Source organism: Cottoperca gobio, chromosome 17 (assembly GCF_900634415.1).
Source record: "Cottoperca gobio chromosome 17, fCotGob3.1, whole genome shotgun sequence".
Lineage (NCBI taxonomy): Eukaryota > Metazoa > Chordata > Actinopteri > Perciformes > Bovichtidae > Cottoperca > Cottoperca gobio.
Window position 1 is genome coordinate 4,509,044 of NC_041371.1, and position 24,153 is coordinate 4,533,196.

The 24,153-nt window shown below is 39.1% G+C and overlaps 2 protein-coding genes across 2 annotated transcripts in view; both read left to right on the forward strand.

Moving 5' to 3' along the window:
* Positions 1-841: 841 nt before the first annotated feature.
* Positions 842-15,991, forward strand: LOC115022546 (nucleolar protein dao-5-like). Its single transcript, XM_029453563.1, has 31 exons — positions 842-963; positions 2,475-2,521; positions 2,734-2,760; positions 2,923-2,991; positions 4,049-4,096; positions 4,556-4,609; positions 4,904-4,963; positions 5,059-5,100; positions 5,180-5,245; positions 6,191-6,262; positions 6,358-6,408; positions 7,799-7,876; positions 8,143-8,214; positions 8,307-8,357; positions 8,900-8,968; positions 9,075-9,140; positions 9,295-9,363; positions 9,483-9,545; positions 9,642-9,713; positions 10,379-10,438; positions 10,940-11,011; positions 11,187-11,246; positions 11,368-11,424; positions 12,368-12,436; positions 12,936-13,007; positions 13,126-13,182; positions 13,615-13,689; positions 13,772-13,856; positions 14,875-14,946; positions 15,414-15,479; positions 15,926-15,991. Exons 2-29 carry the CDS (start codon positions 2,480-2,482, stop codon positions 14,910-14,912), a joined length of 1,716 nt encoding a protein of 571 aa, XP_029309423.1. The 5' UTR covers positions 842-963; positions 2,475-2,479; the 3' UTR covers positions 14,913-14,946; positions 15,414-15,479; positions 15,926-15,991.
* Positions 15,190-24,153, forward strand: part of LOC115022310 (uncharacterized) — a 9,676-nt gene continuing 712 nt past the window's right edge. The window contains exons 1-18 of the mRNA XM_029453277.1: positions 15,190-15,234; positions 15,414-15,479; positions 15,926-15,991; positions 16,061-16,120; positions 16,299-16,367; positions 16,459-16,482; positions 16,610-16,681; positions 17,245-17,307; positions 17,520-17,579; positions 17,676-17,735; positions 18,223-18,297; positions 18,514-18,564; positions 19,031-19,093; positions 19,506-19,580; positions 19,940-19,979; positions 20,119-20,167; positions 20,631-21,045; positions 21,618-24,153. The exon at positions 21,618-24,153 is cut by the window's right edge and continues 712 nt beyond it. Coding sequence (XP_029309137.1) covers positions 15,190-15,234; positions 15,414-15,479; positions 15,926-15,991; positions 16,061-16,120; positions 16,299-16,367; positions 16,459-16,482; positions 16,610-16,681; positions 17,245-17,307; positions 17,520-17,579; positions 17,676-17,735; positions 18,223-18,297; positions 18,514-18,564; positions 19,031-19,093; positions 19,506-19,580; positions 19,940-19,979; positions 20,119-20,167; positions 20,631-21,045; positions 21,618-23,354 — 3,090 coding nt within the window. The 3' untranslated portion in view covers positions 23,355-24,153. The remainder of the gene's footprint in view (positions 15,235-15,413; positions 15,480-15,925; positions 15,992-16,060; positions 16,121-16,298; positions 16,368-16,458; positions 16,483-16,609; positions 16,682-17,244; positions 17,308-17,519; positions 17,580-17,675; positions 17,736-18,222; positions 18,298-18,513; positions 18,565-19,030; positions 19,094-19,505; positions 19,581-19,939; positions 19,980-20,118; positions 20,168-20,630; positions 21,046-21,617) is intronic.

Consider the following 24,153-nt stretch of genomic DNA (forward strand, 5'->3'; position numbering starts at 1 on the left):
ACACTGACATGTGCATATTATTGTTTTCATAGGAAAAATAAATAATACTTTTATTTGTTGTGAGAAGGCAATTTGCAGAGACACATAGAGCAGTACAGTAACATAATATATATATTAAAAACAATAAATGCGTAAGAAAAAGCAGAGATAAGCTGCAAACATTATAATACGTAAATGCCAAAATAAGCTATACACAGTATGGTAATAATGATTTGACGATAATATATTGGCAAAATAAACTGCACATTATGATATGATAATGATATATATCACTGTTTTATTAAAACCATAAACCATTTTTATATTACCCGCACAAATGTGGCATGCAAGAACTTCATCAAAATATAAGAACGTCATTCATTCATTTCAAAAGAAACTATGTATGTAAAGTATGGGCCAAAGAGGCTTTACAAAGTAAAATAAACAAATACGTCAGATTTTCACAGATATAAATATAAAATGCAAAGGATGTAGCAACACATAAATGGATGTGCAGAGTATATGGTACTGCGTTTATACATGTCGAGCAATACAAATAAAACAAAATAAATGTATATGACAGATTAGTCTTTTCTTTACCTCCATGATGCCTTCTGGGCAATTTTCAGTCAGATCTTTCAATACTAAAGAAATAAAAAGTACATTATTATATGTGGAGCTAACATGTGGGAGAAGCCAATATATACATACATCATTTTGATGCATACAAACCCAACTCTACTTTTATTCTACATAATAACAAAACAAAGCGGTTTTGTCGGATGTGACTTAAGTTCTAAGATTTCGGAGCTTTTTCAGGAGCTCTCGAACGCGTCGTGTGTGCAGATGTTGTTGTGCGGGTGTGGCGGAGTTTTAAAAACTCCTGGGAATGTGTTGACAGTGAAGAAGCCGTCACTGCTTTGATATTATTCACTAAAACACTGAGTGTGAATTACCTCTTAATTAACTGTCTTCAAATCTTCGGTAAGTGAAACTGCTCAGTCTGACATGAACCTGATTACTTTTGACAGTTTTTACACTTTTAGACGTTTATAATTTGTAATTTACCGACAGTTTAAATACCGAGCGTATTTTTTTACCTGTTAGCTAAACGTTAGCTAAACGTTAGCTAAACGTTAGCTAAACGTTAGCTAACGTTAAGCCGTTAAAGCCGTTAAAGCTAATATTCAGTAACTACAGTTTCAGGAAATGTGTATTTTAGTACTTCTCTAAATATACAGTAAGGGACCACTGTAACTGTAATATTCACTTCTTCCTGTATACAGTGCTGGAAGAAGATATTTTACTCGAGTAAAGTGTAGAAAGTCCAGCATTCAAAATCTTATTTATGTAAAAGTACAACAATATTAGCATCAACATGTTCTTTAAAGAAGTGAAAGTGCTCTTTATGCAGAATGGCCTATTTCAGAATAATGTAAGTTACTAGATTTCAATTATAGATGCATTAATGTGTTTACCTTTAATACTGCTGGTTAGCTTAACTTAATAATACATCATACTTTATAAGTGTATTCATATTCTGTATTATTCATTTAAATCTGCAAAGTAACTAGTATCAAATAAATGTAGGTGAGTAAAAAGTAATATTTGCCTCCAGAATGTAGAGGAGTTGTATAAAGTAGTGAATAAAGAAGTACTTAAAAGTTACTGTTATTGTTGTCAGAAAAATTGGGGTGACATAGTCCTTAATTTTGATGAATACAGCCTGTTTGATACTTTCATGTGTTTTCAATTAATTGTGACTGTTTTGTTAAACAATACTTGGAACTTTTGCTTATTCAGGTGATTTGTTTGTAAAATAATATTAGCCTTTATCCAGCAAGAAACATTACATTATTACGTATTTAAAGATAAAAGCTTCTCCGTACAAACAGCAGATATTTTGACTCACAGGAGGACAATCGCAGGTGTTGCTAATTAAATTAATGATGGCTGTGCTCCATTAAAGTGCCCCAGTGAGCCAGAATGCACAATACCAGAGCGTCCAGAGTGTCCCAATTCTGTACTACAGAGATACTAATTAAAAGGAAATAGAGCTTCTCACAGCTGCAAAACATCACCACAAATTGTGTATTGTGCTGACAGGTGTGAAGGTTAAAAATAGTGTGCATTAACAATATACCGCCATTTAAATATGAGTTTTTAAAATTATATTTAAGGACAGATTGGTTAATGTAAGCTTTCAGAAAAGTCAGAACTGATGTGACACTTATAATAATAGTTTGCACAAAACTGTAAAGGACATAGATGCTGACAATTTAATTGGTACACAGCACCTGACCTAAGTGGAATGCAGTTATTATCAATGTTATTATTTACACCTGTGCTTTGCATGTCACAAAACATGCTGTGAAGAGCTGTGGAAGTTGGTGAGTGTTTGTCTCTGGTGCAGTTGGCTTTTCAAAGTGGAAATCACAAACCTGTGATTATTCCTGTTGGTGTTTACACTTTATCTCTCTGTGTCGCTCTTACAGAAAGGATGGAGGCGTGCATGCCAGAAATCAAAAAGAAACCAAAGCCGGTGAGAACATTTACATCTAATACAAATCACAGTCTGAATACTCTCAAAATACTGATTCGTAGAGTGTATTTAAAACATCCAAACTCACCATACACACATGGAAAGCTAACCTACCGTATCATATATATATATATATATATATATATATATATATATATATATATATATATATATATATATTACAAACATCAGTTTTTCTTCTTTGTCCTCAGCCGAAGCCGTTCCCAAAGCCTACAGTGGTACAGTAATAATAAACCCAAATCTTTAATTAGCTATGTGAGAAAGTTAATCATGTGTTTACTTGTTTTCTGAAGTGCATGTGCTGTGACATCAGCAGGTTTAAAAAAGAGAAGCAAAAAGACTGTAGGATGGCTTCACGGTTCAGTAAACTGTCTTTACAGGTAAAAACAAATGACCAAGAGAGACCGGAGAAACCAACTCCTCTGGTGCCTCAACGACCTGCAGACACGGTAAGTCCAGCACTTACAGACCAGTCGTGTTTCTCTACAGGTCCGTCATCTTTGATGTGATGGGAACTGTTTTATGTGTCCAAGAGTTTTTCTTCTACTGAGCATGTGTGGTTGGCCAACATGTCTTAAACATCTGGTAACATTTAAGTAAATTATTTAGTCTGGGTTCCAGTGGACAGGATTTTTCCACACCTTTTTATTCTTTACAACATTTTGTTAGCAAAAGGAACATAATACAAATATAATACAAAACAACACAGGGAGTTGATATAAAATGCAGTATAGTGTAAATTATACTGCAACACAATCAGACACAATGAACAACAGAGGTACCATAATACTGAAAATGAAAAGAGGAACAAGAATCTTTTTTTAAAACAGAAAACTATCGGGTAAACAAATGAGGAACATATAAGAGCAAGGTAAGAGACATTAAAGTAAGGACTGAGATATTAATGTGTACAACTTTTTAGCCTTTCTATTCACGTTTATCATATATTTCAGTTATTTAAAGTAGTAGCAAAATTATAAACTAACACAATGAAAGAGGGAGTACTTCCACTTACAAGTATGAATATGATATTTACCCAAAATAATTACAAGATTAACTGTATCTGAAATGTTTGTATCCAATATATATATATATATATATATATATATATATATATATATATATATATATATATATATATATATATATATATATATATATATCATATCATTTTAGGTAACTAATTCTAAATAGATGTTTCCTCTCTGTGAGGAGGAAACTCCATCATATAGTTTTGTTAACACAAAATAGTTCCTTTTTAAAGACATTGAATCCTGATGCTTCTATTATCCACTGGCAGCTTCAGCACAACAATATCAGAACTAATATCAACCTTGAATAACGAATTGAAAGAAAACAACCATTATCTGTAAGCATTTCTAATATGCATCATTTTTATACAACTTTATAACACAGTATATTTAAGAGTCACTAAAGAAAGAATGTAAGTTGGATTTACAACAGAGAATCTATTTATAAAAACAGATTTGCATTTGTTCTCTGCAGGAACTAAGTCAGACACAATACCGAATGAAAAAAGCAACAAGCGATGAGGTATTTACTTTATGCATTGATGTTCTTTTGCTGTTATTTATGTTTTACTAGAAAGAAGGACCCAGAGAAATAAAAGATGATTTGTGACAAAGATGTTTAGGTTGAGCCTCCATATGAGAAATGATTTTAGAAGAACAGAAAACAAAACAGGACATTGTGATGGCTGCTTATCTCTGGTTCCTCTCTGCATCTCAACTGTAACCTCTAAAGAAATGCCACAAAATAAAAACTTAGAAAACAAAATGAGGCATGAAATATTAGGTCATCAGTATAATTACTTAATATGTGGGTTTATATAAACAAATACTGATGATTTATAAATTCATACTGAAAACTCCCTTTTTGTACTTGGATACTTTTATTATACTTACTATTGCCGTCATATACTTTTCATTATTGTCCAGTTAGTCTGATACCATTTATATTAAACAAATAAAACCCTTTTTCTATCTGTATTAGGCGAAAGGAAACTTGATAGAAACTCCTGTAGTTCCACCCAGACCCACAGAAAAGGTACAATACATACTCCATTACATTGTATTACTTATTAATACAATGTAATGTTTCTCATGTTTAAAGCCAAGCTGATAATTGAGTGTTGTGTGAACATGTGTGTTTGTTTCATGTCAATAAAGATTATTAAAGTTAATCAGCAACCTTTGAGTCTTTAGTGAGAGAACAGATTACAGTAAAGAAATGACAAAAGGTTTCTTTCCTGTTCCAAATGTCTTTTGTTATTGTTCCCGTGTGTGTGTGTCTGTGTCTGTGTCTGTGTCTGTGTCTGTGTGCATGTGTGCATGTGTGCAGGAAATGAACACCACAACCAGATACAGCCAACGCAGGAGGATACAGGCTGAGGACACACAGGTAGACACACAAACACACACACGATGGAAGATCACGTTCCTTCTCGCTTGTTTTTTATACATTTCTGAGTCTCTGTTCTTCCTCTTCCTCATCAGAGCCAATCAGAAGTTCCCAAAAATGAAACGGACTTCAAACAGGTATTACAGCTGGAGTTATTAACCTGTAGCTCCGACCTAATTTAACCAACTTAATTTCACATTTTGTGCTTTGTTGTAGAGCGATCAGTCGGCCCTGACCGGATTGTTTCGTCGGAGCCAAAAAGAGAAAACGCATTCGTTCACTGTAAGAAATGCACACGCAGCTCTTCTCTGCACATTACTTAGCAGGTGTTCAAGTATACGTTTACTTTAATGCCTATGATATTGAATAGGTTTTTTGCTTTACTGTAGTGTACACTTGTTTTGTCTTCTGTCCTTCATGTATGCAACAACGCAGGTTGTTACAAAAGAAATGATGATGACATGATGTGAAGCAGAGTTGTGCTGCACCTTTTTGAATCCATATTTTCTTAGACCTGAACACCTTAAAGGCATGATTAGTAGGATTTTGAAGTTGCAGTTTGTAAACTCACCGTTCAAAGTTGGCTCCTCCTCCTAAACAACGGTTACGGTACTCGCCAGCGAGTGAAAGCCGCCCCCAGATTCACTAATACATATAGTAAATTCAATAAACCTTTCACAGCGTAAGAAAGTGTCCCAATCACAATTTTAAATGGTCATAACTGGGCCAAATCCTGAATCACTCTTTATGACCTCTGCTGCAAAGTTAGTGTTTATTTAGACGATTAAGTACATGTAAAAATATCACACAAAATGTAATATAAATAAGAAGTTAATATACATAGACAAAAAATGTTTTAAAACTTATTTTCTGAGTAATAGTTTCTTAACCTGACAGTGCCTCGGTTAAACAGGTTCCTAGTGGAGGACAGGTGTGTGTGGGTGTGTATGTATATGCATGAGATGCATAGGTGTGTGTCAGAATGTATAAGACGCTGCTCATGACTCAGTCGGATGTTGTGCAGTAAGTCGTCCAATCAAAGAGTCTCATAATAAAAGACACATGCATAAGCATAAACATGTGTGATGGGATAAACATAATATACATACAAATATACATTGTTTTAGAGCCTACCTGCACAGAAGATGTAGAAAACATACAGAGTCGTTTACTGCAGGTTTTTTAATCAGCAGTTGAGTGTTTGCCTGATTTTTTTTTCTTCCTCAGAGTTACCTGATTCCAGACAAAGAGGACAACACGGACAATGTGCCGGCCAAAAAGGCTCCTGGCAGCAAACCGGTGTGTGTGTGTGTGTGTGTGTGTGTGTGTGTTCTTGTGTGTGTTCCTCTGTTGATGCCATCAGCTGGTTTGTGACATGTAACTGTGATTGACAGGTTGGTCTGAAGGGAGTAATGAAAGGGTTACAAATCAAGTCGTCACCAAAGGTATGAAGCACCGTGTGGTTTGGTGTTTTCTGCTGGTGGTGGCTGCACGATTTTATTTTACAATATCTACTAGTGACACTTACATGGAAGGACTGTTGCCTGAGTCGTGGTGGTGTTGATGGTGGTGGTCATTCAATACCTGCATTTGTGATGGTTAAACTTCTTTTTTTAAAGATCTTTAAATGTATAGTCTGGTTAAAAAGCTGGATTTTGATAGATGCTGCCTGGATGAATCCTTCTGAAGGATTTAAACACGGTTTAATTTTTTTTATTTTGAACTGATTTTCACAATAAAGTAAAGAAGTCTGTAGGCCGCTTTCATCATTCTTCACTTTAGGGAAGTGCCGAATGTTTGGTTTTGTTTTTACATTTGAAACTTCTATTCAGGTTTTCGAATAAAGATTTGAATGTTTTAAACTAACATGTTTTAAAATGTCATTTTAAACGTCATTACCATTAAAAAAATAAATGAAGTTCTCGCACAAAATACATAATCGATTCATTCGAGCGAGTGCAGCATTCAAATGTTGATTTCTAATTTGAATGTCAACATTATGAATGAGCTTTGAAGCTCCGAACTTCATTGTCAGAATAAATGCCTTTTTATCCTTGAATTTGTTTTAGGATTTTAAATCGTCATTTGGCTTACAGCGTCACTTTCACCTCCTCGATTGTTTTTTATTTTTAGTGCTAACTTTCTGGCATAGACAAAGAAGCCACATACTATTAGCCCCTGTGCCGTTGTGCAACCAGCTCTACTTGTACGTCCCATACCTTGTGGTACATTAAACGCAGTACTCGTCTTTGTCTGTATATGGTGGATGTACTCGCTGACTTTAGCCTTTATATCTGCCTCCTTAGGTTGACATACAGTGTCGTGCCAATAACACACACTTACACTGAGCTGTTCGCGAGGACCTTCACAGAGATGTGCTGCACATGTGACATTTTAGTTGCAAATGCATACAGAATAAATGATAAACTTTCACACGTCATTCCCCATCTCGCTCGCCGCCCTCACTTCCTGTCAAATACCTAGAAAAGATAATCTCCCTGTCAGCGTGTAAAACCTGCAACTTGACAAAGTGACACGTTATGATTAAAGTGGTTACGTTTTAGGCCTCCACGCTAACAATTCTCTTCTGACAGTTATCAGCAAAGTTATCTGAATCTTTTAGGACGTTTAAGGCACCCTATGTCTCGTCATTGTACATTTAACATTGTATTCATAAAGCAGCTGTAAATATAGATGGTGGAGCATCCTGGAGAAATAAAAGATTTTCAATTTCAAGCACAATGTTAAATGTTGGCGTCTTCTCCTGTCCGGTTGTATTAATTAGAAATATCCGGATGATCATATTGTGCTGAAGATTGTTGACTCTTCTCTCAGGCCAGCAGAGAGCCGAGTCCAGACTCCGGCACCGAGGAAGAAAAGGAACAAGCCGCAGAAAAAAACAAACCCAAACAGGTGAGATTTAGTATTATTTGACTGCTTTTGCGTTTTCCAGACAAATGGCACAACAGTAATTGAATAATAATTATTGTTTTGACAATCAGATTACTTTAAAAGCGTCAGGTGCACTTCCCTTTAACGCTCAGAAATGTGTTGAAAATGTAAATGTCTAGAAGCAGTGAGGGAAAGACCGTATTGAACAATGGTTGTGAAAGGAGAATTTAAAGACAGCTTGTCATTAGACGGTCAACAATAAAAAACAATTCTCCACCTTTGTTCAGGACATCGGAGGTCTGATCGCTGGAATGTTCCGGAAAGCACCCAAAGAGAAATCGTCGTCTCCTGCTGTGACGGTAAAATCAACTCTTCTGCTCAATTTTGGATCATAAGTTTTCACTTTCAGTCTCTCGTCGCCTCTTACTCATAGTTTCCATTTCATCCCCAGGTCCACTTAGCAGACAGTGATTCTGAAGATGCAGAAGAAGCAGAAGATAAGGTAGGTCTTTGTTTTAGTGGATGTACAGCGTTTACTTCAGCGTAACGGCAGCGCCACATAGAAAACATTTTTATTTTGCTACGCTAGTGAAGCGCAATCACAACAGTATTTTAAAGGATTGATCACGGCCCCAAGTGTCACGATGAGCTTCCTGATTTCATTTTAGGCAGGTTCCCCCCTCCAGGGGAAATAAAGTGTGAATGAATAGATAAAGACTTCCTGTACTCGCCTTTACAGAAGTACATTTGCCAGAAACCTTTGTGTCTGAGCATCCAGCCGAGGTTATGAAATCAGCTCTTTTTTGAAAGCTGTGACTCAAATATCCAAAGAAATCTCTGTGTTCACGTCTGTTTATGTCAAAGTCAGCGGTAGAAAAGCGTTCATCCTCTTGTGTCTGGAGATCGCTGCCCTCGTTCCGCTGGAGAAGCAGGCGTGTAATTTAAGGTTTTAGAAACGCATATATTACTGAGATGTTTTCTGTGTTTTTTCTTTTGTGTATCTGTATTTATATTATCTCAACTCACTTGAAAACGTTTTTACAGGAATGGGGAGGCTTTTTCTCTGGTATCCGTAGAAATTCCAATAAAGCAAGAGACGAGACACCTGCACAGGTGAGTGACAAAAAAAGGCTTAAAACAGTTCATGTTCATATTTCCTATTTCTGTTATTTTAATTAAAAACATTTTAATTTTCTATGATATCACGTTGGTGATTCAGGACAATCTGAGTGTTCATAGTGATCTGTCTGCCAGCAGCGACAGTCTGTCTGAAAACGGCACCAAGGTGAGCAGCGTTCAGTGACGGCACAGATAAAGTTATCTTTACTTACAGTGCACACACAGACTTGTGGATTGTCCAAAGGCCCCACATTGACCGTGACCCAAATACATCTGATCCGTAACTGAGCATGTGCGCAATACTTTTGTTTCTATTTCAGGAAAAAGGAGGAATATTCAAGAAGTTCAAAAAGTCTCCGAAAGCAACAGAAGCTGCTCAAACTGACGAGGTGATGTGGTTAAAATAAAAACAACATATTGTGCAACTCAATTCAAGTTGAGCCAAAAAGCCCTTCTCATTACCCAGTGGCCTGAGGAGCATGTTAAACCAGTTAATTGTGTCTTTCAGGACCGACGGTCTTTACATGATGATCTCTCGGGCAGCAATGATGATCTGTCTGAAAACTCAAAGGTGAATTCAGAATCCTTTAGTGACTGCAGCATCATCATTATTCTCATCATGGTGCCGATCACTAATGGTGTAAATGAATTTGTCTGATTTGAACAGGAAAAAGGAGGATTTTTCAGCGGGATCCTCCGAAAGTCTCCTAAGATTCCTGGAGAGGGAACACCTGGCCAGGTAGCTGAAATGTTTCTGCACCCATGTTAGGTGCTGTAATAATGAAAATGTGTGGCAGCCTGTTATCCTTGTTTTTTAATCTTATTAGAGCAGGGGTCCAAAACCACCGGGCCGTACAGAAAGAATAAAACGTGTTGGTAATATTTATCGTAAACATGTTATTTACATTAGTCTGCAGGGTATTTTATTTTGAAAAATTACTATTTCCATCCGCACCTCTTGCTGGCACTTTTGTTTCATGCACCTATAAGCGCTATATATAATTATGCCTGCCCCCCCCCCCCCCGCTCCGTAGAAGAATTGGCTTGCATGAAACCGGTCCGTGGTGCATAAAGGTTGGGGACTGCTGTAGAGAAAGTGCATTTGAGTGTATATTAAAGGATTTGAGAGCAAACAAAGTAAAGGTGATTAACATGTGCACCGACATCTATATCATTCATTACCTGTTCATACACCAGCCCACAGAAGAAGTTATAGATTCTGACCTTACATCTGCCTTTAGCTACATTATAACTAATACAACAATAAACTGCACAATACATGTTCTTGAGTGTGAGAATTAAAAAGAAAGTAAAATATGAAAACATACAGTCAAACAGGGTGCAGCTTGTAACTAACTGTATCAGTGACAGAAGTCTTCAGTTGTTTGTTCATCTTTGTTTCAGGATAAACAGTCGCTGCAAACGGAGCCAGCAGACGATGAGACTGAGAACAGCAGCACTAAAGTAAGAGATGTTATCAGGGTGGGGAGTGGGGGCCCAATCTTATATTTGCTTTGAATCCTCCTACACTTAAAATAACCAGGGAACACCCCGACGCAACCTCTAATTCAAGACTAATGTGTAACGGAAAAACATTTTTACATTGTCCAAATTGCACATTTAGGAGTGGCATTTGAACCAAGTGAAAACATGGTTTAATCCCCATTAACTATAAAGATCTACCGTTTCTCAAAACTGACTCTAAGCGTCTCCTAGTTAATGAAGAAGCATACGGTAAAAGAGGATGCCTTTTATCTTTAACAAAAATGAAAAATGCATAACCTTCCCCCTCTTCTGACCTCACGAACAAGAGGTTTATACAACGTTTTAATTTTAAATATGTAGCTTTGCATATTTCTCTACTGTAAACCTTTGAAGAAACAACGTTAGCCAAAGCCGTCTCACAAGGTAAGCGGTACAGAAAAGGCTTTGACGGTGAGCTTCTTCTTTTTCTTCATGTTGCAGGAGAAAGGAAACGTTTTCAGTGGAATATTCAAGAAATCTCCCAAACTGTCTGCGGCGCCTCGACTGGAGGAGGTAAAACATTCACACACTTAACTGTCAGTTCTGAATCCAATGAGCTGTTCGCTCCTAATGCTGTGACAAAAAGACTCTTATTCTAATCTAACTCTGCATCAACCTGCTTTTGTGTCAGTAACCGGTTACGTCGTCCATGTTCACACAGGTTGAGTTACATTTTTGTTGTGTTTAGGGTGCAGAGACGTTACACAGTGAGCTCTCCGCCAGCACTGACAGCCTGACGGAGAACAAGGCGAGTCTTCATCATCAGACTGTCAGATCCTCCCCACGGAAACCACATGAGTCACCACCGACATTAAACCACGTGTGACCTAAAATATCTGTAAAATAAAGCGTTTTCTGCTTCTCTGCAGGAGAAAGGTGGTTTGTTCAGTGGACTCCTGAGAAAGACTCCCAAAACAACTGGAGAGGTACGGCCCGTAACACACTGTCTCATTCTATTGTGCTTACGACAGGAGGTCCCTCCCAAGCTTGACTGTCATGATGTTGGTTTGTTGGGTGGGGTTTTCCCTGCATTTTAATTTTGCACATAAAATGTCATGATTATAGCTAAAGGGTTATTTTTGAGAGAGAGGAAATGTACCTCTACTCCTTGTTTTCAGAAGTCCTATCTTTATTTGGAGATAAGGAACTCCTCATCTCACTTATACCGTCCCTTATTATTATTTTTTTACCACTTTCTTTATTCATTTTCAACATTTGCAAGACAAAAATGCTAGAAATACATTTAGAAATCCCAAAGAAAACAACAGACAAGATATTAATTAAATTAGAATAAATGCAACAGAGTGAAACCTGCGGCAGAAGTTCTGCAGGAAAAAACAAAGAAAACAAACCAACACACACACACACACGTATATCTGTACACACATTGGGGCTGTCTCTAGATAAAACCAACTGAATACCTCACCCCTCCCTTTCCAACATGTAAAATAAACTACGGAGAACTAGTAAAAAACCAAACAAAATAAACCCGGCACATGCCACTTGTGTGGTCCTGAATCAACAGCTCTGTGTGGCACCTAAACAAAATGCCACTTGTACTAACAGCATCATAAACAATGGAGACTAATAAAACATTTTTCACACCGGTTGTCATGGCAGTTAAATGAGGTGCTTTTTAAAGCGAGTAAATAACCTTTTCTAAGTGTTTAACTTTCCCGTTATGTAAAGAGCGTGCAGATGGAGCCCGTGTGATGCATATTCCTTGTTTGTCTGCCAGTGTGCTCAAATGCTGTAATCCAGGAGGAGCAGTTAAAGTTAAAATATGACGCACACTAAAATATATTTCTTGTAACTCTTGCCTTTCCAGCTGAGCTGCTCTGTTTCTGACAGTTTTATTTCTTGTTTCAGGAGAATCTATCGGCACAGAAAGATCTTTCAGCCAGCAATGACAGTCTGTCTGAGGCTGCCAACACAAAGGTCCGTCTGGTTCTAAAAACTCTCTGTGGGAAACTTAAACTTAACTTATGGCTCAAATCTAACGTGGAAATGAGATGTGCTACCTGTATGTAACTGTGATACAGGTAACACCTTCGTTTCTCTTTCTCAAGAGAGACCTGGTGGAGAGGGTAGCGTTACAAACATGGTTACAATACAACAACATAAATACAAACAACATAAACACAATAAAAGACGACAGATAACATTCAGTTAAGCTTCATTCACAGGATGAGTTATGAGTTTACAAAACTATCAAAATGGAGTAAGAAATAATAAATTAATGAGTTGACCAAGAATGTATTTTCTCGTTTATTATTTAATTAGATTAGTTGTTTATTATTATGGTTTATTGTATACATTGCCTTGTCTTTCTGGTTGTAGTTGTATGCACTGATTTTTCTAAGTGATCCATATGTTCTATGTCTGGAAAAGGAGAATGTAAATTTAAAGAATATAGAAAATGATATCTGTGTTTCAGGAGAAGGGAATTGGATTCAGTGGATTATTCAAGAAGTCTCTCAGACCTGCAGACAGTCCTCCAGCAGAGGAAGTAAGAAGTCCGCCTTTCAGTTAATATGGTGGCGTTCACATTTTAAGCGGAGGCATTAGCTGTAAAAGATTACTGCTGTGATGAAATAATGTAACCGGTTGTTTTTATCTTTTCTCAGGAGACAAAGTCATCAGACGATGAACTCACAGGCAGCAGTGAAGCTCTCTACACCAAGGTGAGTCGTTTAATGCATCACTCTGAAACCGTCCTGAATAACTTTAAGAGAGAGAGGGTGAGAGAGAGGGTGAGAGAGAGGGAGAGAGAGGTGAGAGAGGGTGAGAGAGAGAGAGAGAGAGAGAGAGAGAGAGAGAGAGAGAAGGGCGCGAGTGGTGGAGAGAGGGAGGGAGGGCGCGAGAGAGAGGAGAGCGAGAGAGGGAGAGAGAGAGGGTGAGAGAGAGAGATTCGGAAGAAGTGTTTTTGTCTCTCTTTTCTTGGTTGCACTTTGCGCTTTCTTCTCCTTTCAGGTTGTTTCTCTCTTTTGAGGGTCAGTCTCCTCCCTCCTTCTCTCTCCTCCTTCTCTCCTCTTCTACTCAGAGAGGAGAGAGAGAGACACAGTGTGATTTGTAAATACTTCAACAAATATTTCTTGTCTTGTGTGTTTCATCAGGAGAAAGGTGGAGGGTTGTTCAGCGGACTCCTCAAAAAGACTCCCAAAGCGTCTGGAGAAAGGACGGAGTCACCGGTGAATTAATGTTTCCTGGATGTGAGTTTCTAAACCAGCGACACAACTTCTCAGGTTTCATAAAAACATTTCTGTGTTTCAGGAACGAGACGCTCAGGAGAAAAATATTTTTAGCAACATGTTTAAGAAGCCGCAGAAAACCAGCAGAGGGAGCTGCAGCAGACAAGGTACCGTCAGTCTTTCAGTCGCTACATTGCTTCTTACGGAGGATTTCTATTTAACACTTTCCGTGATGAATTGAATTCAGGAGCAGCGGGTGAACACGGGAGAGCATCTGGCTGACGCCTCCGCCCCGAAGGTACTTCAGTCTTTCTCCCTGTGGCTGCTCTCCTCTTGTCAACATGGACTGAAACCAGATCATAGAAATCAGATTGCATGAGATGATGTCTTTGTGATTCCCTGTTGTTCATTTAGCTGTATTCAAATCTGCACGTGATCAAATTAATATTAGTTCTCAGTGATGTTAGTCCCAAAAACTAATGAAGCCAATGGTGAATAAAAGACATTGAACTAGATCAGATCAAAACTATAAATACGCACATCCTCCTCCACCTTTGAGCCTTTCCTAAAATGTTTATTATTAATTTACATGTCATAAATACACTGTTGAAACATTTGGACCAGATTAATTTAACATTGTGAGCTAAGTCTGACTCGCTGATCTTGGGAGCAGACGTAGCCTTTTTATTTAGTTTCATGATGTTTTAATTTGAGAGAAATAACACAAAGACGTGTGTTTCAGGAGAAGAAAGGAGGCCTGGCCGGCATCTTCAAAAGATCATCCAGCACTGAAAACCTGCTGGACGAGGTCGGTGTTTGAGATACTTGTACTTTACTTGATGTATTTATCTTTCTCAGGTTTCATAAAAACATTTCTGTGTTTCAGGAACGAGACGCTCAGAAAGACTCAGGCAGCAATGACGACCTGTCTGAGAACAACACCACGAAGGTGAGCAGTGTGATGCAAAACACAAACCTGTTGGTAAAATGTCTTGAGAGGAAGCGTTCACTCACAACCAATTTATGTTTTAGGAGAAAAATATTTTTAGCAACATGTTTAAGAAGCCGCAGAAACCAGCAGAGGGAGCTGCAGCAGACAAGGTACCGTCAGAGTCTTTCAGTCGCTACATTGCTTCTCACGATGGAGTGGATGTTTATATTTACTGCTTTCTGGGTTGAATTCAGGAGCAGGAGGTCGACACGGAAAAGCAGTTATCTGTTAGCTGTGAGAATCTGGCTGACACCCCCGCCCCGAAGGTACTTCTCTGTTTTAAAAGAAGAAACTCCTTCTGTTTCCCTCACGTCACGTCAACATGAACTGAAACCCAGTCACAGATCACAGCACATCGAGATCATGATATTCATTTAGCTGTATTCAAATCTGCATGTAATAAAAGTGACATTTTGTTTGTAGTGTTGTTACACAACTAAATAATAACCACAAATAATATAAAGCAAATGGAATAAACAAAAAGTAAACGGGACTTTAAACTACACCAGATGAAACACCAACATCCTCCACCACCAGCTTTGTGCATGTGCTGTGTTTCTATTATCCATAATTATCAATGTACATCTCATGAATGAATAATTACCAGATTCATTTAATACTTACTTACTTTGCCAGGGAAATATCTGCTTCACTGTAATCTTAGGAGCAGAAGTTGCTTTTGATTGTTGTTTTGTTTCTGAATCTTTGAATCTCACAATAATGTGTGTTGCAGGAGAAGAAAGGAGGCCTGGCCGGCATCTTCAAAAGATCCGCCAGCATTGACAACCTGTTTGACGAGGTCGGTGTCCCCTAACAACCTTTAGACAGTTGTACTTTACTTGATGTATTTCCATTCTCTGCTACTTGATACTTTTACTCCACTACATCTATTTTACAATATTTTACTTTTTGCTTCAGTACATTTATCTGACAGCTGTCTGCACTTGGGTTGTTTTTAAAAGTGCTGTAAGAATAAAGTTTGACTTGTTTCTACCTTCACATTAACACTGTGGGCTCATTTTGCATTGCATGTTATTTTAAGTAAGATTTTGAATGCAGGACTTTTACTTGTAACAAAGTATATTTGTATACACTGGTATTACTACTACTACTCAATACTACCTCCACCTGTTGTGTGTTTCAAGCCTCATTGAGATCGATCATCAGTCAAAACGTCCAAAATCAAACTGTGTCGTCCGATTGATATTTGATGTATAATGTTACATCTTTTGCTCCACTCATCAGGAGAAAGGCGGGCTGTTCAGTGGACTTCTTAAGAAAACACCCAAAGCGTCCGGAGACGATGCAGAGGTGAGTGTTGCAGCGTCAGCATCACTGTGGTGACTGAACATGTTTATAAACTGCATTTCTCTCCTTCAGGACAGAGAGGACCAAAAGGAGCTTTCTGCAAGTAATGACAGCCTGTTTGAAAACGCCAAGGTACTGTGATGAAAAATATTCATAAATATTTATTTTAATGTACGTCTAACAATTTTTTTTATTTAAAAAACAAATGTTTCAACATGCTGGGATTGTCTTTTACGTTTTATTCGTTTAATTGTAATTACAGATGCTCCTGTAGTTTGTCCTGTCACTTACAGTGTTTGTCTGTTTCCAGGAGAAAAGTATTTTCAGTGGCATGTTTAAAAAGACTCCTAAACCAGCAGAGGGGGCTACAACAGACGAGGTACAGCAATGACCCTTTTAAAGTCCACAGCACATCACACCTTTTGACTCTACTTTGAATTCGTGTTTCGTGTTTTGTTGTGTGCGTTCAGGAATTAAGCGAGGATAAGAAGTCTGTCAGTTCTGAAAATCTGTTAGGAAGCAAACGCATCAAAGGTACAGATGTTGTCCAGCGGTCGCAATCTCAGCCGGTTTCTTTGTTCTGCTGGGGAATATTTTAACATTAACGTGTGAATGTTTCAGGAGAAGACTGGAGGACTGGCAGGGATCTTCAAGAAGTCTCCAAAACCAGCTCCGCGCTCGATCGCTGCTAAGGTGACCAAATAAACAAATATTGTTTTCTTTTGGTGACTGTTTGATTGAAACACGATTATCTCTGGGTTTGTTTGTCTGCTCTCCAACGTCCTGCTGTTTTTATCTCTTGTATTTTGTACGGTGTCCTTGGGTGTCTTGAAAGGCGCCTCCAAATAAAATGTATTATTATTATTATTATTATTAGTTGTATGTGAAATATGAGTGTTGCGTATTACCATAACCGCAATATTTAGATGTCATGTTAATACACATGATAATATTGTGTAAATAATCCAGCGCCTCTTAAATAATTTCTGTTTCTTTTGTAAGTTTTTGTACAGTTCTAAAAAAGACACAAAATAAAGATTAAAGATTAATTAATTAATACATTTTTTCTATAGGTATCACAATATTATTTTCATGAATTTATTTGGCCACGATAATCATTTAGTGAAAATCTGATATTGCGACAGCCGTACTGTGAGAGCTCTCGTTGACATTTTTAGGATAATCTCATTGTGGTAAAATATCCTTCAAATGAAAACAAACCAGATTTCCTTCAAAAGTTTCTTCTTGTTTTCCAGGATCCTCTCAGAGACACAAACGAGCTTTACGGCAGCTGCGACAGCCTCGCAGATACTGCCGAGGTGAGTTACCCCGAGTCTGTGGACAACACGGATACTGTAGCCAACAGTGCCAGAGTACTGTCATGAGAATATTATATGCATTATATTGTAATACTTTTGAGAGGATGACGAACACGATCAAATCAAGAGAAAGGAAAGCGCCGCACACGAACGTCCATGAACATTTTTTAACATTTTTTCAAAATGTTTTTTGTTTTCATTTTGCTCTGAAGGATAATCTCGGTGAATTGTCGAACAGTAACGATAACCTTTCTGAAACGAGCGCGACAAAGGTGAGTTGATGTGGAGTGTATTGTTCTGTTTGATTGTTTCGACATATTTATTCCTTTTTTTTGTGACTTAAATGAATGTTTTATTTCTTTCAACAGGAGAAAAAAGGAGGCTTTGCTGGAATATTCAGGAGGACGCCCAAAACAGTTGAACATCAGGTATAAGATGTTATCACTGAAATATGAAATATGAAATATGTTTATCAACACTCAGTAGAAGCTGCAACAATAGACGTCGCCGTAGTAACAGTATGACTCGCATGGTGTGATATTTGGCTGTTTATAGTTTTATATGCTTTGCTGTCCATGTGATCAATACAGAAAGTTTCATGATGCCAACAATAGATGTAGATACATATGTGTCTATGCAGCTGTTAAACAGTTAAAGTTATGCATATAACCTTACCTTAAGTATGAAAGTATTATCAGCAAATAGCATAATGATAATGTTCCTGCTGCATTGATGTGTGTGTTGCATTTTACTGCTGTTAATGTTTACGGTTGTGCTCATTTGAATTACTTTACTGTTTAGTTTAATCGTATTCTATAACATGGAAATACTCAATTTAAAGTACCTGAAATGTACAATACTTGAGTTAATTTACTGAATTACATTTCCTCACTGGACCTCTGTCTTCATCTGCAGGAAAGTGAGGACATGGAGGCGCCAGCAGGAGGCGGCGGGCTGAGACGCAGGAGAACCATCAAGAAGAAGAAACGAGTGAGTTGTTGTTGTTCACTTAAAAGAAACATCCTTTGAGATTTAGCTCTATTTTAAAGTGTGTTATATAAATGAAAGGTATTATTATTACATCCAGAGACGTGACAGGAAGCCGCAGGAGAACAGAAGTGTATCTTAACAGCTGCTTCTCAGTGGTTTAACCTTTATATATAGTTGGATGTTAAATGTTTTTTCTTTTCTTGTGTTGTTTCTCAGGTTGTGTCGTTCCGAGTCAAAACAACTCTTCCAAAAATACCAAAGTTTAAGGCAAGTTAAATGTAGTAGTTGTCATGATGGGGGACATTAGCGATAGAGACCAAAAGCATTTTTAGTACCCGACTGTAAACATGTTTATTTGTGCTGTAAAGTTAACGTGGAGTCTCTAGATATTTACTCTCTTTTGAAACCAGCCTCAAGTTGACATTCAAGGAGCGTCAGTGTTGGTTGAGACTCACTTTGCAGTTTGTAACTCTGCTCCTGTTCTTTCTCTGCAGCTTTAAACATGTGACAGCAACATGTTTTAGTTTGTTGATGATGATTGAAAGGCTTGTCAACAACAAACCTTCTTCACATTGTTTTTTATTCACTTACAAACGTGTTGAGGATGATTAGAAGTTGTCCTGAGTAATGTTTTGACACAAATAATGAATATTCACTTTACTTCTTTGCTGGGTTTTAAGTTGTCACAGTTTATTACTAAGTGAATGACGTTAACTGTTGTGTTTTCCTCCAGAGTTCAGACAAGATGTCTGGTATTGAGGAGGTTGTTGAGCTGCAGGAGCTGAACCCAGCACATGTGAGCATGATGATGTTATGAAGTAGTTTACTGATGTCCAATCCAAGACTCCAACAAAAAAATATATCTTTTGTTTTCATGCAGCTCACGTTTACAATGAATAAATAAATATTTCTAAATAAAACATATTTTTTAAAGCACAGCTGACACAATGTTAGAAATACTGTCTAGTAATTCAAAGTTTTTACAAACCTCATTAGACATCATGTTTATCATGTAATTAGAAACTGATAATGACATTATGTCTTTATAGTTCATTTGTTATTAATGTTATTAGTAGTGTGATACAAGACCGTGTTATTTAATTGCAGCCTGTGAAGTGATGACGAGTAAGCAATTAGAAGTTAGTAGTTAGCTTTGTGTGAGGAGACCTACAGTCGTAACAAACAAAGTTGTGCTGTTTGTTTTCCAGGACAGCACAGTGGAGGTCCAGTCTGTGGAGATGGCAGCTTATCCTACTGAAGGCAGTGGTCTCGCATCTGAGCCGGTGTGTTTCTATCAAACTTTCACACCTTCGGTTTGGTTTATTTAGTCCTGATTTTGTTTAGCGTTTGCTTTACTGCTTCTTATGTGTATATTATGTGTATAATGTTTTCTGGAAATAAGGATGCAGCAATTTCTTTGTTGCCTTAATACAGTTTTTCATTCATTTAATTAATAAACTGTACGTCTCAATCTTCCTTAAAAAGAAATCGATCGCATGTTATGAATAATAACTAACAGATACAGCACATAAAACATGCATCTTGTGCAGCGATATTACGATTAAAAGCTGATCTATGAGACAGACTGACCGGCTGCATCTCTAAACTCTAAACATGTTCATTGACAAAGTTCTGTTTCCAGGAAAGTGATGAGTTGATGGAATGGTGGAACACAGTGAAAGGTCAGTGTGTGTGTGTGTGTGTGTGTGTGTGTGTGTGTGTGTGTGTGTGTGTGTGTGTGTGGGGTACTGCTCGACACAGAAACAGTTTTATGGATTTGCTCCGTGTACTAATTGTAATATTTCTGCTGTTGGTTTCCAGGTTGGGCAGAGTGGAACGAGGCATCTAACCTCGAGGACGATGAGGAAATGTAAGTGTTGTTTCTTTTCTTTAAAGACTTTTCATTCAAATGTAGCCAAAAGCTTTCTTTAGGGTAGAGTTATTGTTTTATTTATAATTCCTTATCAATAGTGTAGCAAACACTCACTTCTGTCAGGAAGCTTAACATAACCGGTTAACCTCATCCAGCTCCAGTTTGTGTTTATAACAATTACTTCATTAGGAATCGTTGTTATGCACGGCTGTGTGCGGGGGGCAGCAGCAAAACGTATTTAAGCCCCCCCTTAAGTGTTGGTACTGTCTTGTTTCTCCAAACTGGGGCGTGCCACCATCCACTGAAGTTAATATACTGACTGAATAAATACAACCAAACTCTCCTTCATATAACTTTAAACTCAACAAATTCACCGACTTGAGAGTTTCCAGCCTTCACAGCTCTCGTGTGTGTGTGTGTGTGTGTCTGTGTCTGTGTGTCTGTGTCTGTGTCTGTGCAGGGTGATGGAGCAGGCAGCTGATCGTGTCTACATGGCAGCTCGTCTGTTTGTGCGTCTTTTCAACCAGCGGGGGGCCGCCTTACAGCATCGCATCCTGGAGCTTCTGGCTCTGGCGGACGCTGCGGATCTATTCCACAAAAAAACGGTGCAGGCTGCTGTGGGTGGAGGCGTGGCCAGTGTGGCAGGCAGCATTGCAACAATCACAGGGCTCATTCTGGCGCCTTTCACTCTGGGTGCCTCTATTATTGTCACGGCGGTGGGGATCGGTGTGGCGACGGCGGGCAGCATCACCTCAGCAACGGCTAACATCACAGACACGGTTCACTCCAACATGGACCGGAAGAAGCTGGAGAAGATGATCCAGGGCTACCAGGAGGAGATCAAAGACATCAGGGAGTGTATGGAGTTCGTGCAGGTAAAGAAATGTTTGAGTTTGTACGATGATGTTTTGTTAGGGCTGAGAACTGTCCTTTGTTCGTCTTCTCTGATGCGGTAACCAGAGAACAAGTGTAGCGCAGCGAGGGGTGTAGCACCGGAACATATCTCGTTAATGTTTATGTATGTGTTAATGTAAATGCTCTAAGAACTTAAGAGATTAGCGTGAGAAGAGCTTTAACTTTAACGCTTGTTCACGAGACATGAAGATAGTTTAGTTAGCGAGTGAGTTTTTTTTTATTTGACATCATCATTAGATGGATAGAAAAGAGCGATAAGAATGATGGTAGCCATTACCAACTCTACATATGAGAACAGAGACTCAGCACGGTAACAACAACATATTGTATGTTGTAGCGTCTAAAGTTTATCAGGATCTCATGTCCCAGAAACTCCTCGCCAAAATCTCCGGAAAGATACTTGTGTTGTGGTGTTACACCAGAAGGTAATCGTTTTAAAATCACAGGGAAACCTTGAACCATAAAAATGTATTTATTGAATACTTTCCGAGACATTTCTTACCTTCCTTTCTTGTCTCTGTGCCTCTTGTAGGCAGGTATGGCCACTCTGGAGGAGTGGGACTTTGAGAAATACTCAGAGAGCGCTGCGAAGAAGGCTATGAACCACAACCTCAAGCATGTGATGAAGGAGGGCGGCCGCGCCGGAAAAGCCCTGATGATCAACACCGATAAGCTCATCAGCACCGTGCAGATTTTAGGTGCTGCAGGCGGCGCCGCCAAAGCTGTCCAGGCCATCAGTGTCACCACAGGGGTCATGTCGGCGCTCTTCCTCGCTCTGGATGTTTTCTTCCTCGCCAAAGACTCCCACGAGCTCCGCAAGGGCGCCAAAACTAAGTTCGCCACCAAGATCAGGGACGTATGTAAAGAACTTCAAGACGGCCTCCTGGAGCTGAACAAGGTGAAGACTCAGCTGCAGAAGACCATGGACGGCATCGAGGTGGAGGAGTACGAGGAGATTGTGGAGGTTGAGGAGGAAGTTGAAGACGATTTTGAGTCTGATCCGAAGAAGCTGGCTGAGCTGGAGCAGGAGCTGGACCTTCTGGAGGAGAAACTTGACAAGAAGGCCGAGGAGGAGCAGCAGAAGAAGATTAAAGAGCTTGAGGAGGAGCAGCAGAAGAAGATTAAAGAGCTTGAGAAGGAAAATCAAAAAAAAAACAAGGAGAAGATTGTGAAGGACAAAGAGGAGAGGGAGGAGGAAATGGAGAAAAAGGATGCGAATACAGAGGAAATGAAGCAAAGCAGGAAGGGGAAAGGTGAGGGAGAAGGCAAGATTGAGACAAAGCTAGAGAAGATTTCTGATGAGGAAAAAGAGCAGAAGAATGAGGAGGTCAAAGCTGCCAGAGAGGAAGTTTTAAAAGAACAATCTCAGCGAGGAAAGAAAGACAAAGAAGCTGAGAACCGAATTACAGCTGGTAAAGAAAAGCATGAGAGCAAGCGAGATCAGGCGAAAGAAGACAACGGTACAAATAAAAAGACAGACGAGAAGGAGAAAAATAAAGCTGGTAAAGAAGACGAGGAGATGAAGAGCAGATCAGGCGACTCAAAAGGAGACGACCGGAGCGGAAAAGCAAAATATTCTGAGAGGGTCAAGCCGGAGAGAGACAGTGAGAGGAGTAAGAGCAGCAGAGAGGATGAAGGAGAGATGAAGCATGAATGGAGATCGTTGAATAAAGGGCAAGAGGCGGAGAGTGGGAGTACGAGGAGGAACAGCGGCAGGAGCGACAAAGATCGACCCCACAGGAGTGAACGAGGGAGCAAACACGAAACGAAAGACACCGATAAAGACAGACAACAAAGCGAGAGGACGGAGAGCTGGAGGAGGACGGAGGACGAGAGAGGGGTGAGGGACTGGAGAGCTGAGATGGCTAAAAGTAGACAAGGAAGAGAGACAGAGGGGGGGGCGAAAAGGGAAGATCCAGGAAAAAGCGATGTAAGGAAGGAGTCGCATCGAAGTCACGAAGCGGCGACGAGGAGAGAGAGAGAGTGGGGGAGCAGCAGGGAGGAGTCTGACCCAAAGAGGAGTCACCACAGGAGGGACACGGCTCCGCATGACGAGCACAGGGAGAGGGGAGAGGAGAAGAGAGGGAGCAGGATCGAGAGCGCGAGGAGGAAGTTTGAGAGAGCAGGTGGGGAGGAGGGGGAGGGGAGGGGGAAGAGGAGGGAGGAGGGAGAGAGGAGAGGAAGTGAGAGAGACAGAGGGCATGAACACGGCCACCGCGGATCTCGACCTCGCTCAAAGGTGCTGCTGGAAGACGGTCTGAATATTTAGTTTTTAGGATTTGTTCACATTGGTCTAAAGTCTTGAAATCTGGTACGGACAAGTGTCTAACGGTACAACGTTAAAATGTTTAGATCACATGAAACGTCTGTATTTAGTCTTAGAATAATAGTCTTATAATATAGTGAAATATATAGAAAAGAAGGACACAAACACTAAATACAGAATGATTAGAAAAATTCACTTTTCAGCCAAAAACTTCTTTTGTGTTGTGCTTCGATGAGCACAAGGTGATCGAACTGAAACCGCCAAGTCAGGTCGCTGCTTCAGGTATCAAGATTCAGGTTGGTAAGATGTACTGAGAAGCGAATGTAAAGTAGAAGATGGGACAGACTAAACCACACTTTACTCCGTCTGATCTGAGGAAGTCTGTCTTCATACGTTGGATTCCTCTCTCCAGTTTCAGAGAAGTCGTTTGTGTGGTAAAACCTGGCCCGTTTGTGGAAAGACCGCATTCTCATACATGAGCGTCAGCATCACCAGTAACTCTTAATGTGTGGACGTGTGCCAATGACTGCGGATGTCAACGCATGTGTCATGGAAGACTTGAACATTGTTTAATCGTGAGCCAGTAGTTTGAACTCTTTCAGGTTCCCTGCGAAGTCCGTTCATGAAACGTTTTCGGTTTAGCTTTACAGAAAGAAATAAAGACCCTGTGCGTTCAAATGTGATTATTAAAAGTCATTTTCTGATATTGTGCTGAGGGCAATAAGTTGCATTATCGACTTCTGTTTTTCTGGATATCACCACTACAATTTGTCAAAGTCGGACATCTTCAAATCTTGTACAT